At 38.7% G+C, this 15479-nt stretch overlaps 1 protein-coding gene across 8 annotated transcripts in view; it reads left to right on the top strand.

Moving 5' to 3' along the window:
* Positions 1-15479, top strand: part of CLIP4 (CAP-Gly domain containing linker protein family member 4) — an 85753-nt gene that overhangs the window by 68763 nt on the left and 1511 nt on the right. For 6 of the 8 annotated variants that reach the window (XM_042933346.1, XM_042933348.1, XM_042933345.1 and 3 more), the window contains 2 exons: positions 5437-5509; positions 10862-11205. In XM_042933346.1, the coding sequence (XP_042789280.1) occupies positions 5437-5509; positions 10862-11183 (395 nt within the window). In that variant the 3' untranslated portion in view covers positions 11184-11205. Of the gene's footprint in view, positions 1-5436; positions 5510-10861; positions 11206-13883; positions 14074-15479 lie in introns of those variants that run through there. The other 2 variants (XR_006200916.1, XR_006200917.1) reach the window with 1 other exon arrangement.

Raw genomic sequence — 15479 nt, 5'->3', positions numbered from 1 at the left:
GTGTCTTTTGATAAACAGAAATATTTAAATTTTAAGTAGTCAAAATAGGAAGCCATTATGTTTTCATGTTTTATCTTAAGAAATCTTTTTCTGAGGGCATTTGGATGGCTCAGTCGGTTAAGCAACTGACTTCGGCTCAGGTCATGATCACGGTGAGTTCAAGCCCCACATTGGGCTCCGTGCTGACAGCTCAGAGCCTGGAGCCTGCTTCAGATTCTGTGTCTCCGTCTCTCTCTGCCCCTCCCCTGATCATGCTCTGTCTCTCTCTGTCTCCAGAAATAAATAAACGTTAAAAATTAAAAAACAAAAAAAGAAAGAAAACCTTTTCCTGGAACAGACCTCACACAGATATTTTCCTGTACTGTTTTCTAAAAGTTTTGTATTTTTGCCTTTCATATTTGTCAGTTCACCTGGAATTTTGTGTATGATAAGGGTCTAATTTCATTTTTTTCCATAGGATAGCCATCTGTGAAAGAGTGATTTGTATAATACCAGTCCTTAAAAATTTGTTGAGATTAATTTTATGGCTTATGGATTTTCACCATTATAATAGGTGTGGAGTAGTAGTACCTCATTGCTTCCATCTGAAGTTCCCTGATGGTGTATGATGTATTAGTTTGCTAGGACTAGCATAACAAAGTACCACAGACAGTGTGGCTTCAACAAATCCGTTTTTCTCAAAATTCTGGAGGCAAAATCAAGCTGTTCACAGAGTTGGTTTCTTCTAAGGCTCACGCCGTGCCTCGTAGATGGTGGTTTCCTCCCATGTCTTAGCATAGTCTTCCTCCATATGTGTCTGTGTCTTAATCTCTTTTTATAAGGACACCAGTCATGGATTAGGGCTGACCTGTGTGACCTGATTTTAACTTAATTGACATTTTAAGGCCTGGTCTCCAAACACAGTCACATTCTGAGGTTCTGGGGATTAGGATTCCAACATATGAATTTGGAGGCAGGGGCACAATTCAGCTGACGACACAGTTCAGCTGATAACACAGTTGAGGATACTTGCATATATTTGCAATCTGTATATTTTCTTTTTTTTTTTAATTAATTTTATTTTTTAAAAATTTACATCCAAATTATTTAGCATATAGTGCAACAATGATTTCAGGAGTAGATTCCTTAATGCCCCTTACCCATTTATCCCATCCGCCCTCCCACAAACCCTCCAGTAACCCTCTGTTCTCCATATTTAAGAGTCTCTTATGTTTTCTCCCCCTCCCTGGTTTTATATTATTTTTGTTTCCCTTCCCTTATGTTCATCTGTTTTGTCTCTTAAAGTCCTCATATGAGTGAAGTCATGTGATTTTTTTCTTTCTCTGACTAATTTCACTTAGCGTAATACCCTCCAGTTCCATCCACGTAGTTGCAAATGGCAAGATTTCATTCTTTTTGATTGCCGAGTCATACTCCATTGTGTATATATATACCACATCTTCTTTGCCTGTTCATCCATCGGTGGACATTTGGGTTCTTTCCATACTTTGGCTATTGTTGATAGTGCTGCTGTAAACATGGGGGTGCATGTGTCCCTTCGAAACACCACACCTGTATCCCTTGGATAAATGCCTAGTAGTGCAATTGCTGGGTCATAGGGTAGTTCTAGTTTTAGTTTTTTGAGGAACCTCCATACTGTTTTCCAGAGTGGCTGCACCAGCTTGCATTCCCACAATCTGTATATTTTCTTTGGTGAATTGTTCATTCTGGTCTTCTGCTCATTTATATATTGTGTTCATTGTTTTCTTACTGTTGAGTTTTAAGAGTTCTTTGTATATTTTGAATGCTAGACCTTTATTAGAATGTGTTTTGCATATCTTTTCTCTAGTCTGTGGCTTGTCTTTTCATTGTCTTAACAGTCTACACCAGGGTAGAAGTTTTTAGTTTTAGTAAAGTCCAACTTAACATTTTTTTTCATGGATTATGCTTTTGGTGTTGTATGTGAAATGTCATTGTTAAACTCAAGTTCATCCTGATTTTCTCCTGTGTTATCTTTTTAGGAGTTTTATAGTTTTGTGTTTCCCATGTAGATCTATGATACATGGAGTTAGTTTTTGTGAAAGGTGTGAAGTCTGTCTGGATTCTTTTTTTTTTTTTTTTTTTTTTTGCATATTTTAGGACTGTTTGTTAAAAAGTCTGTCCTTTCTCCATTGAATTGTCTCTGCTCTTTTGTCAAAGATCAGTTGACTGTGTGAGTCTATTTCTGGGCTCTCTCTTCTGTTCCACTGATCTGTTATCTTTCACTAATACCACGTTGTCTTAATTAATGGAGCTTTATAGTAATTCATCAAGTTTGGTAGTGTCAGTCTTCATGGTCTTCTCCCATAACATTATGCTGGTTATACTGTGCCTTTTGCCTCTCCATATAAACTTTCCAATTAGTTGATATCCACAAAACAATTTGTTGGGATTTTGATTGGGATTGCATTAATTATATAGATCACATTGAGAAGAACTGTCATCTTAACAATATTGAGTCTTCCTATCCATGAACATTGAATCCATTTATTTAGATCTTATTTGTTTTTTTTATTAGAGTTTTATAATATTCCTCATATAGATTTTGTAAATGTTTTATTAGATTTATACTTAAATATTTCATTTTTTTGGTGTTAATGTAAATTGTATTGCTTTTTAAATAATTCTTTTTACATTATATCAGCTTTCTTTTGGTCAAATAATTGCTTTTCTATTAGTTGTCTTATAACTTTTCTACATCCTATGCTTTTGGAATACTTTCTAAATAGAATATGGTTGGATTTCACTTGTTAAAAAAATATGGTTTGACAATGTTTTCCTTTTAACCTGAGAGTTTCACCTAATTACATTTATTGTAAATACTCATATATTTGGATTTATTTATGCTGTTTTCAATTTTTTCAATTTTTATACTTGTTTTTCTTTCTTGACTTTATTCTAGTTACATTTCTGTCCTTTTTTTTCATTCCATTCTGTACTTGAATGAAAGTTGTGAACATACTTCTTAGTAATTACTATAGGTGCTTTGACATACATACCTAGCAAAGTCTACAGTTAGGCATTATATGTACTCTTTTCCAAATGACAGAGAATCCTTAGAAACTGAGTTATTCATCTATTTGATTTCCCCCACAAATTTTGCATTATTATAATAGCTTTTTTAAAGTTTATTTATTTTGAGAGAGAAAGAGAGCAAATGGGGGAGCGACAGAGAGTGGAGATGAGAATCCACGCTCAGTGTGGAGCCCTATGTGGGGTTCCATCTCCAAACTGTGAGATCATGGCCTGAGCCAAAATCAAGAGCCAGACGCTTAACCAACTGAACTACCCAGGGACCCCTATTTATAATGGGTTTTTTAGTATAATTAATAACCAATATTTAATTTGCTCATGTATTTACCAGTGTCATTAATCTTCAGAACTTTAACTTGGGATATTCCACTCCTACCACGTGTATATTTTTTGAAATTTCTTTTAGAAAGTGTCTGTCTCTCATGTTTTTGTCTTTTATAATAATAGTTTTATTGGGTAAAAGTAAAAATTGGTGAAAATTTGAGTTTGAGAGATGTTTTCTCGTTGCACATTGACAATATAATTTTACTATTTTCTATCTGTCACTTTTTTTGTGAAGTCTGTGAGTCTATCTAATCTATACTGTTGTAGGTAATTTGTCTTTCTTTTTGATTGCTGTTAAAGATCTTCTCTGTTTCCTTTGTGTTGTACGGTTTCACTATGACGTGTCTAGAGGGAGATTTCTTTTCATCCTGTTTGCTGTCATGGGTCTTCCTGGATCTGGGAATTACTATCTTTGATAAATTCTGTAGAACTCTTGTCTGCATACTTAAAAAATATTTCCTCCTTCTACCTCTTTATTATCTCCTTTGGAAGCTCTGATGAGTAGTGTGGTAGACTTTCCCATGCCTCTTTCATATTTTTCACATTTTAGTCTCTCTGGACTGCATTCTAGACAACTTCAGCTCTGTCTTCATGTTTCCTGATTCTTTCTTCAACCATGTTTATTATGCTGTTTAATCCACCCACAAAGTTTTTAGTTACAAAATTTGCATTTCTTGTTTCCTTTTCACAACTGTTTTGTTGTCACTTATTTTTGCTTGTTATTTCCCCATGTTTTTTCTTTTATCTCTTTAAACATTTGAAATATTGTTATCTTTTATGTTAAGTAGTTTCATATCTGAAGTCTTCATGTGTCTGATTCTGCCATCTGTTTCTGTGAACCTAGCTTATGGTACTTTCTTTACTTGGGAGTTTTGTGATTTATTATTGTGAGATGCTTATTTTACTCAGAATTTAATGTACAGGAATTCTTTGAGGACTGGGTTCATGCCTCCAGAGAAGATTGTGTGTTCTTCTGCCAGTTACTCCTGGAGGCACTGACAACCCGGGACTACTTTAATTTACAGTCCTTGCAGTTTTTCTTTTTATTACACAGATAAAATTTGGCTTATCACAGATTTTGAAGGGAGGAAATTTTGCTGCCTTCTGAGCATTAAGGTGGACACAAGTGCTTTGTTTTATCTTTGTCAGATGGTATTTCATTTTGTTTCTCGTTTAACCTTACACTGAGGGTGAGCTGGTTGGGATCCACGTTTTAACAGAGAGTCTAGCATTAGAATCCCCATCTTCTTAGGCCCTGGGCTTTATGCCCTTTCCCATCTCTGGTGCAGCCAGTAAGGCAGAAGCCAAAATTCTCTAGAAGTTAGTGGCAATCCTGTGACACAAGGTGATAGATTGCTTTTGTGCTTGGTTACTTCTCATGTGCTCTCTGTTTGGTTGTTGGTCTCCCTGAAATTTGCCTTTGTATCAGCTCAGTAATATATATATATTTTAAGTACAGTTGTTTAAAATTATACTCGCTTCAGTTGAGAGATTGATTCAGCACATCTGCTTGCCATAGCTTTCCAGAACTGGAAATCTTACATTTTTTTAAAAACATCTTTTTAAAAATGTACATTTCATGAAATCTTTTTTTTTTTTTTAAATAATTCTGTCATTGGGGATGCCAAGAATCGTAAACTCTGAAATTTGTTCAGTATTTTATAAATGGAATATACTTAGTGATAGTGTTTTTAAACTATTTTATCCTTTATGTGATTTATCAAGATGATAAATATTTGAGTAAAAAGATTCAGCTTTATCATTACACAGTTTTATTTGGTTTTCAAGAAATTTTATAATAGAAACCTCCAAATGTAATGTCATGATTTTAACTTATTGATACAAATATGCATAGTTTGATGAGAAAGGTAAGATAAAAATTCATCAAAAAATCTAAACCACTGTTATATTCTGTATGTACTTATTTTCTTTGCTTTCTGTTCCCAAAGAAACATTGGGTAGACTAGAACACCTGTAGAAGGAATGATAAAAGATAACTTTTAATGAGGACTGCAAATTTGTGATTTATCTTTCCTCTTTGACCTTAACTTTGACATTTAGGTTTTAGGAGAAGTTTCAGTACGACTTCTGCTTCTTCCCAGAAAGAGATTAACAGAAGAAATGCTTTTGCCAAGTGAGTATTAAGAAGATTTAGAAAAACACTTTTCAAGATGAACATGACAGGATTCTGTGAAGAAAGAAAATAGATTTTGTATCTTTTACATTGCTCGGTAGAATTTTAGCACTTAGGAGAAAAGGTGTGAGTGTATTGAGGAGAGTCCTCCCTCCCACCCTCACAAGCTCAATTAAAAATGTCACTAGTGACTCAGAGTGGTATACTGCATTTATTTTCAGAGGGGTTTAGTACTGTTAATAAGACTTAGAGGAATTTATATTTTGTGTTATCATAGGGTGGATTGATTTTAAACTGTTTACTTAGAGACTTTAGTTAATATTTTTGGCAACACAGGAAAGAAATGTCAGGTCTTTCTGCATAAAGTGATCTTACTGCTATTTTAAAAAATACTCCTACTTCCTCTAGTAGAGTATACTGCTCAAAATGGTTTTTTTTGTTGTTGTTTCTTTATAGAATCTTTTTTTTCCTTTTTCATTTCTATTTATTTCCTTCAGACCCACTTTACTCTCTTGAATATTTTTCTGACACTTTTGGGAACTTTTTTTCTTTTAGAGGAATATAAGCCTCTTCTAGATTGAATGGGTTAAGGAGTTTGTTTTTTTTTTTTAATTCTTCCAATTAATCTGAAGACTGATGGCCGGGGCTGTGTATGTATTGGGGTGGGGTCGGGGTGGGGTGGGGAAAGGAAAATGGTCTGAGTGAGTAGGGAAGTGCGCAATCTTGCTTGGGTGTGGTGCTCTGGAAGCCACTAGAAATGGCGCCCAGGCACTGGACTGTGGCAGTGAACTGAGCACCAAGCAGGCAGTTTATGTAATAATCTGGTGAGAAGTTACAGGGGGTGTCACAAGGATGGCAGATGTCACTTGCCAACCTTGATTGTCCCACGACACTGCTAGGTATTGTTTAGCAGAAGTGGCCAGGGTTTCTGTTTTTTTTCTTTCCATAAAACCTTCACCAATTTTGAGAATGTTGAAATTGGTCTCCTCACTTGAGTAGCTGAGAGAGTTTAGGGCCGTGACTCTCTGTTCCAGTTTCTTGAAGACATCCAAGCCTTCTTAGGCAGAATGGAAGAAATACCAGGAAGAGGCCACCTGGATATAAAGGACTCTCAGGGGGGCGAGGACAGGGGGAGTGTCAGAGGCCATGTGCAATGCTGGGGGTTGGAGAGCACAATGTCCAGGGAAGCGAGGGAAGGAGGAGAAATCTGAACCACGGGCTTACGCAGCAGGTATGGGTTTACACACCAGATAATGTCTGACATGAGGGGAGAACATTCGTACCTCTCTTTGTTTTCTATAAAAATAAAAAGAAATGAAGCTTTACTGATACTTTGTACAGATTGAGACTAGCGCCTGTTTAAAAAAAAAAGAGAGAAAGAAATACACGTTTATTAAGGGTATAAAATCAATTTTTAAAATAATTTATTTTTGCTTATAGAGTACATGACTAAAATATTTGGTGGTTGCTCTTCTAAGGAACAAAAGAAAAACTTAGGGTGTTGACAGGTACTAGGAGCCCTGTCTCTGATCTTGGGGTAGGGGGAGATTAGAGCGACAGATGACCTTCTGTGGGCACAGAGTTGGTCGGGTGTTGTGTGTTATTAGGCTGGAAGCACGATGTATTCTGAAGACTGTGGGTTGAAAAATGAGTTTATTGAGATTCCCCATGCACTACCATTTTCTTGTTCATTCATATGGAAATAAATGATACTTCAGAAGAAACCTGGAAAATGTAGAGGTGATGAACATTCCTGGGGAGGAAACATGAAGGATTTGGGCAAAGGACATGTCTGCCCCACATGAGAGAGGAAGTGAGGAAAGGGAACAGGATCTGTTTTTCTGTGTCGTTTACTGAGTGACAGTGATGAATGCATTTCATTCAGAGGACAGAGTGATGGAGAGAGGGTCGAAGCAATTCTTCTGTCTTCAGAATTCTCTACCCCAAGAATGGGGGTAGAGGGAAAGGCGGCTTGGGATTTGAACCGGCACCACAGTGACCTGGTAGTCATGACGCGTCCAGCCTGCATCTGTCTCTCTTCTTTCACTCATTCCTGTCCTTGCAAGCTTCTTTCAGCCCCTCTCTGTGTTATCACAGCACGTCCTGTCTGTGGAATCCAGCCTATTGACAACGGTTTATGCGGTCAGCTCACACGTGAATGTCTTTAGGCAGAACTCCCATAATCCGGTTTGCTGCGTGTTCCATTATTTCCATATCATCTGTTTGCATTTTCTGCCCGCCCCTTGAAGCTTCTCAGTTCTCAAACCCAGAATGAAGTCCACGTTCACTGGCACAGCATCTAAAGTCCTGCCAGCAGGCACAGCTCCTGTCTGTTTCTCCTGACTTTGTTCTCATGGTGACTTCCTCATAAGTGAGGCCTACGTGTCTCTTCCTCACTCAAGTATCTTCCCTGGCCCTTAAGGGAGGATAGAGTTCTTTCTCTTTTCTGCTCCTTCTGCACCATACACAGTCTTTATTGCAGTATTTATAACTATTTACTGACTATTCGCAAATCCTAGAACCCAAGCCCGGGCCTGTCATTTCATACGTGGTCAATTAATGTTTTTGAATGAGTAAACAGAGCTCTGAAATGTACTGTAATTCTAAGTTTTGCACTTCCCAGAGCTTTTAGAACTTTGACATAAGTTGAATCAAATCATTCTTCTTAGAATGTTTAGTCTTTATCCAAACCATGAATTTTTGGTTTAGATCTTGAATTCATGTATTCCTTCTTTCTTTTAAAACCTTTTTGATTATGAAAGTTGACTGTACAACATTTGAAAAATTATAAAAAGCTAAGTGCAGATAAAGATCATCTAGAATTTTATCACCTAGATGAGATTATTACTCCCATTTGGTGTATACTTTCCCAATTTTTTTTTCTAAAGCATGTATCTGAATTTTAAACAAAGATGGACAAATCATACTCTACATACCCTTTGAAAGCTTTTTCCCTTAATAAATCCCCCATTCTTTAACAGATTTCCTTAGTGTGGCTTTTGTAAGGTCTTAAAGACTGTCCTGTGATATGGAAACATTTTTATGGCATACAAATTAATTTAAAAAATCAAAATTTAACTAATAGTAGATGCCAAACTTTATATACATGTATTTGTTTCCTCCCCTTCCCACCCGTGTTTGTGTGTGTTCAGGTAAATATCCATTTTTATTTTCTTGTAGTTCTCTATTTTCTAACTTATGTATTTAGCTCTTTAATTTATTTGGAATTTATTTTAATATACAGTGAGTAGTAGGAATCATATTCTTTTTCCCCGAGATGACTTTTACAACACCCCTAGCTGAATGTTCACTCCTGTCCCACTGATGTGATGTTTTCCTTTTTAATCACATAAGAAAAAAAATTGTGTGTGTTTTTCTAAGGTTTCTTTTCTGTGTCATATAAAAAGTACATTCTTCTGCCAGAGCCACATTGTTTATATTATTGTAACTTTAGAATTTAACATGACAGCTCTGTAAATCTTTGCTGTGTTAGTTTTCAATTTTGTCTTAATTATCAGCACCCATTCGTGGTTGTAAGAGCCTGGCCTTGGTGCCTGGACCAACTTGTACGTGAGCCCCATCTCTCCTCTTCACCATCATTAATTAAGCAAATAGCTTGATTTTTTTGAGCCTCAGATTTCTCCTCCATTCGAAGGGAGATCATCTCTAGGTCAGTGGTTGGGTGAGGTTGGATGAGATCACGAATGGGAAGTGTCTGGCACGCAGTGGGTGCTCAGGAAGTGAGAGCGTCATTTTTGTGTGGACTTTGGAGTGACTGTGTGTGGTTGCAGACAGTGTCCCTCTGGGGGTGAATTTGGGGAGAATCAACACATATGTGTTTCTCTCCAGGAACAAAGCTCTTTCGTTTATCTTTTGTATGTTCTTCAGTAAAGGTTTATACTTTTTCTAACAGGCACTATGTATTCTTTGTTAATTTTATCATTGTTATTTGTGCAGTTGGCATGATAAAGAATACTTTTTCCATTGTGTTTTCTAATTAGGATTCTATCCCGTAGTGGCAAGTGTGGCTCGGGACAAGTCTTTGGACTTGAGTTTTCTTACCCGTAAAATCTGAGTGCCCTCCCTTTCTTACAGGGTGGTTAATGGGAGGAGATGAGACGTTGTGTGTGATAGTATATTAGAAACTATAGACCGTGAAATACAACGGAGAATAGGTAGGACCCGGCCTCTGTTCACAGTCAGGCACTGTGCAGTTTTGGTAGCGGGTTCCGCGTGGTCTCTGCTGTGGGGGCGGGAGAAGGGTTTGCTTTGAAGGAGAGGTGGTAGCAGACTGAGCATGCAAGGCCCCGCTGGTGCTGGTTTCAGGAAAACCGTTTGGAGAGGCCTCAGGTCACAGGAAACAAGATCTTAGTGGCATTTGCACTGTGAGTGAGTTTCAGGTCAGTTATTTCCCAGTGACAGAGAGGAAGCTGTGGGGCGGTACTGGCTCGAGGCCTGGCTGAGTTCCCTGTGTGGGTACGCAGTAGTGTCGTTATCAGGACAGCTCAGGGGCGGGTGCTGCGAGGCAGCACATTTTAAATCATGTTTTATAGAGAAAAGGAGAGGAGTCCTCCTCCCGGAAGCTAAGACCCTCCTTACTGTCAGTGGCAGGGAGGGTGGTAAACCCTTTGGTGTGACCAGAGTTCATTCACAGAAGATACATATACATTTATTTTATAAAGTTATAGAATAGCAGTTTTTAAACATTGTTTTCAGGTAAATAAATGTTTAAAAAGTAAATAAAAGGTCATTTTAATTTACTACAGTGCTAATGTTAGGTTCTTTTTTTTTTTTTTTTTTTTTTTGGCTTTGATAATTGATCAGTTAAATAGGTTATAAGTGTATTTTTTCTAGTTGCTATTTTATAGAAAGTATGTATGTGTGTGTATGTATATTTAGAAATTGCTAGTGAGATCTTTTTTAATTAAATATTTTTTAATGTTTATTTATTTTTGAGAGAGTGAGCGAGCGAGGGAGGGGCCGAGAGAGAGGGAGACAGAATCCGAAGCAGGCTCCAGGCTCTGAGCTGTCAGCACGGAGCAGAGCCTGATGTGGGGCTCAAACTCGCAAACTGTGAGATCATGACCTGAGCCAAAGTCGGATGTTAACCGACTGAGCCACCCAGGAGCCCCGCCTAGTGAAATCTTCAATTCAGTTTAGGGTAGTATTAAAATAGCCAAGAGAAAACCATTTTAACTGTTGAACAAAAGTATATCCTCAAATTGCTACTTAGAATAAAAGCAGGTTGTGAATGGATTGGGACCCTGGGGCGGGAAGGAACGTGACAGCGTGCGGCCGAGTGCGCGCACCGCTTGCGTACTGACGCTCTCCCCTGCTCCCCCCTTTGCGCAGATGGAAACCCGCGCTGCGCCGCAGCTGGAGCGGGGCCCCCACCACGGGCGGCGTGGAAGGGAGCGTGAAGCTGCACGAGGGCTCCCAGGTCCTCCTCACGAGCTCCAATGAGATGGGGACCGTTAGGTACGTGGGCCCCACGGACTTTGCATCAGGGATCTGGCTGGGACTGGAGCTTCGAAGCGCCAAGGGGAAGAATGACGGAGCGGTGGGAGACAAGCGCTATTTCACCTGTAAGCCGAACCACGGAGTCTTAGTTAGGCCGAGCAGAGTAACCTATCGGGGAATAAACGGGTCAAAGCTTGTGGATGAGAGCTGTTGAAGTATTAAATACTAAATACTAATACTGCTGAAGTATTAAATGAGCTCACGTACGTACGTAGGATAAAGAGTCCACAGCAAATGGTTCAGTTATCTAGCCATTGTTCTAGATTTGAAAGTAGAGCTATCTTCCTAGGAACCATTCTAACAATTCGGAGAGACCCCTTTAAAAAGCTGTCTGAGCCGTGGGCATCACGATTCATTTAAAACAAGTTCAAAGTAAGCATTTTTAGAAGCTTTTGAAACTTTAGACCCAAGAACATTCTGAGACTTCGGGAAAAAATGGGTGCCGTTAGGTAACCGGCTGATGGTGTTTACTCTTTTGCTTTTGCACATAATCCCGGATTTTCCATATGCCATAGTTGTGAGGGTTTTCACAGGCTTTGGTTAACCTTTGACATTCACATGGCCTTTCTCTGTCAAGTGTTTTTGGAGATTTTCCTTCCGTACTAGGAAGGACAATGAGCGAATAGTAGCTCTGTGATTAGTGTAGTTTTCCTATTTTTTGTTGAACCGATTTGCCCTTCCAGGAAGGCCACATCCAGAGATCTGCTAGAGCCCTGGAGGTGGTGGGCCTCTCAGCCTTTGCCAGATGCAGAGATCTTCTTTCCTCACCCAGGGTCTCTAACCAGCTGATGAACAGGGGGTCTCCTTTCCTACCTTTCCTCTATACAAAGCGTGTAATCACACATTTTTCTTATGTATTGGCAACTGCCTCATCTGGATGAACTACAAAAAACCCATCATTAGATCTATGAATTCAAGTCACAATTGGAATTTTTTGCACATACTTGTCTAATTCCTTATTGAACATGTCTATAATAAAACACACACACGAAGCACTTTTAAAACGTAATGCACTTTCATCTTTGTGGAGAATTTGCCATTATTCTTTCCCGGGATATGAAAAACATTTAGAAAAAATTATATTTAAGAGAAGAGAGTAAATTAAGATGTGTTATGAAGCATATAATAGTTATTCATTTAAATGTTTATGATTTCTCGATGTTTTTTGGTTCTGTTCATAAAACTGGTGTTGTGTTTGCTATCACTGCTGTTTTTATATTTTCAGTCATTGCAGAATTCAGCCTATTACAAAACTACAGCCCTGTATCAGGTTTTTGTATTTCTTTTTGAGCACATGTTAACAAACTAGCCTTCAAAATAGAGTGATGTAATGGAAAACGTTTGTGTCGTGGATATGTATTGACGTTTATGTCCTATGTGTATAAAGATTTATCTTTTATTGTAGATATTTAGACTTTAAACTACACAGAAATATCGGAACAGTTTATAAGATTAAAAGTATTCTTTAGAATGGAGCTCGCTTTGTGCTTAGAAATAATACGTTGAACTATTTTGCAATATACTATTTAAAAGCTAAATTCTGTTGCTTTGCTGCCTTTTTAAAAGTGTGGTATTTCAAATATTGCCAGAGCTATTTTCCTGATATACATTTGCAAAGTATGGCTGCTTTATAATCAAGGAATATTTTTATTGATTAAAGAAAATGCCTGTATTGCGATTCAGAAGTAAACTTATTTTATTATACAGCTTATTTCTTTAAAACTCTATTTATACCTTAATATGAAATTCATGACTACTCTGAACTTGGGTGTCCATAATTCTTCCTGTTAAATATGAAACACCCTAAGTTAGAAACAGTAATGCCAACACTAAGGTCAGGGAAACGGTTGTTCTCATATTTAGATTAGGATTATTAAATCCATATAATGTGTATGTTTACATATACTATACATACAGATTAGGTGTTTTCATTTGTGTTTTGCTGATTAACTGTCATTCACAGTTCACTTCTTGAGCATTAATAAAAAGGGAAGCTGTTTTGGTTTTGGAATGTTATCTTGTCATTTACCCGACCCGCACAGCCCCTTCTCTTGGTGATTCAGAGCACACGGGAGCACACGGGTTCATCCTTCACTTGTTTTCGTACCACTGTGACTTGGATTTGTCCCATCCTTCTAGTGTCTTCAAAAGTATCATGCTTTCGGGGCACCTGGGTGGCTCAGGCACTTGAGCGTCTGACTTCGGTTCAGGTCATGATCTCATGGCTTGTGGGCTCGAGCCCCGCGTCAGGCCCTATGCAGACAGCTCAGAGCCTGGAGCCTGCTTCGGATTCTGTGTCTCCCTCTCTCTCCGCCCCTCTCCCGCTCACACTCTGTCTCTGTCTCTCTCAAAATAAACACAATAAAAAAAATTTTGTTTAAAGTATCATGCTTTCTACTAAGCAAGTAAAGTTGTGTTTTTATCCACCCTCCTGCTGTATCGTTTTGAAGGACAGAGAGCCATTTAAAAGAAGAAAGGGGTTTCTGCAGTTTTCTAAAATTGCTTAACTTTCTTTTGTACCGGTGGGATTTCATTTGTTTATTTAGGGTAGGATAGAATATTTTGAACTTAGATTTAAAAAACATATAAATAATTACCTACATTCCTCTAAAAAACTTTATTTTTCATTTTAGGGTAATTTGGTGGGAATAGTTTTTAAGTGCTTAAAAGTGTTCGGTTGCAGACGTTTGCGGACTCTGAACTTGGAGACGTGGCAGTCTTGTTCTGAGTGCCTTGTGCCCTCCTCTCCGAAGCTGCATATGCCCCTCTCGTGTTTTATTTTTCTCCTCAGCATTTGCCATCCTTGGTCACGCTCAACTTTCTGCTTAGCATTATTTCTCTCTTCCCTGACTAGATGGAGGGGTGGATTTTGACTGGTTCATTGCTCTGTCCCTGACACCTGGAGTAATGCTTGGCGCCTAGTGGATGCTCAGTGAATGCTTGTTGAATGAACAGAGGCAATGAAGGCCATCGACGGTTCAAAGTGGAGATGTTATCTAGCTGACTTCAGACAGGTGGCCTCGAGAGACCCGGCCGTGGAACAGGTAATTGTGCTGGGGAAGGAAGGAAAGAGGACAAGAAAGGTTAGAGTCACGGTAGTCCAACTTTCCCCCACAACAGTGACCTGCAGAAGATAGAAAGGAGCTGCTGGATAGGAGAAGGGGAGGGCACAGCAACAGGGTCCCCTGAGGCACCAGCCTGTGTGTTTTCCCTGGGGCGGGGAGGGGCTTTGAATTTCTAGTTGGATAGGATGGCAAGTCAGAGGATGGAGTAGCACGTATGGTCTGATGCCGAGTGTGCCCGACGTTGGTCCGTGGTGCCAAACGTTTTTACTCCAGGGTTTCGTTTCGGACCATTTAGAATACGTGATAGCATCATTTAGGCCGCACTGACCTATGGCTAGAGACCCAATGTATTAAGAATCCTTCTTAATTGAGAAATAGATCTAATAATTGTAACTACTCACTTGACAATTTTTAACTAAATGATTGACTCAGAGACATAATAGGTATCACCACATTGCAAGCCAGGGGGAGAATTTTTTTATTTTTTTCATGCCCTTTTTTTTTCCACTATACTTATAATACAAATACAGTAGTTAATACAAAACTCACATCATCACATATATTTTTAGTAATTATCTAATAATCTCCCTTGCTACATAGGCCCTTATTTACAGTGTCACATATAAAGCTGCTTGAACATACGACAGACTTTCCTAATGACGCTTGTGTGTAGGCTGAACGAGTTAAATCGGACACGTTAGGATTTCGTGATAAGCAGAACATGATACTTTTGCATAGGCAAAAAGAATTTCCTCTACCAAAATTTTTGCTAATGCTCCTTTCGCAGGAGGGGAAAAGAATTGGAGTTGATGGGCACATGTTACCCACGAGACTGTATTTTCTTTGTGCTTGGTAGAAATGAGCTGATTTTCTGCCTACGGCCTCTCCCTTGAGGAGAACACCAAGAGGTGTGGGAACCTTTTCTCCTCTTGTTCCTTTAGAATGTCTCAAGTGGGTGGAATCTTCATGCTGAAGCAGCAGCAAGCTTCAACATTTTCATCACATACTCTACAGTTCAGACAGGGCAGTGGGGTGCTCGCAGTAGTGCTGAGGGGGGGCAGGAAGTTCTGAATTAGTAAAAAATTAGGCGCTAGCTTAAAATAAAATGTTCCTAAAGACCACTAGTGTCATTTAAAAAGTGCTCACGAATCTGGCTTAAATTCAGCTCTAAAATCCTAAACGAACAGACCGGTGTGCTGCTTCTGTAGATATTGAGGGTATTGACCCACATGCACAGCCCTGGAGGAGTTTGGTCTCAGGGTTGGCTATTTTGTCAGAGTCGTTTGAATTGGATAGGTGAAATTAAATGGTCTCAGAAATCTACTTGGACTGCACTGGATTTGAGTTTTACTCATTTCTGGAGCGTAGGGGGTGTCAGTATCCAG

The sequence above is a fragment of the Panthera leo genome, chromosome A3 (genome assembly GCF_018350215.1).
Source record: "Panthera leo isolate Ple1 chromosome A3, P.leo_Ple1_pat1.1, whole genome shotgun sequence".
Classification (NCBI taxonomy): Eukaryota; Metazoa; Chordata; class Mammalia; order Carnivora; family Felidae; genus Panthera; species Panthera leo.
The sequence above is the reverse complement of the archived record's forward strand: the minus strand, read 5'-3'. Positions and strand labels throughout refer to the sequence as shown.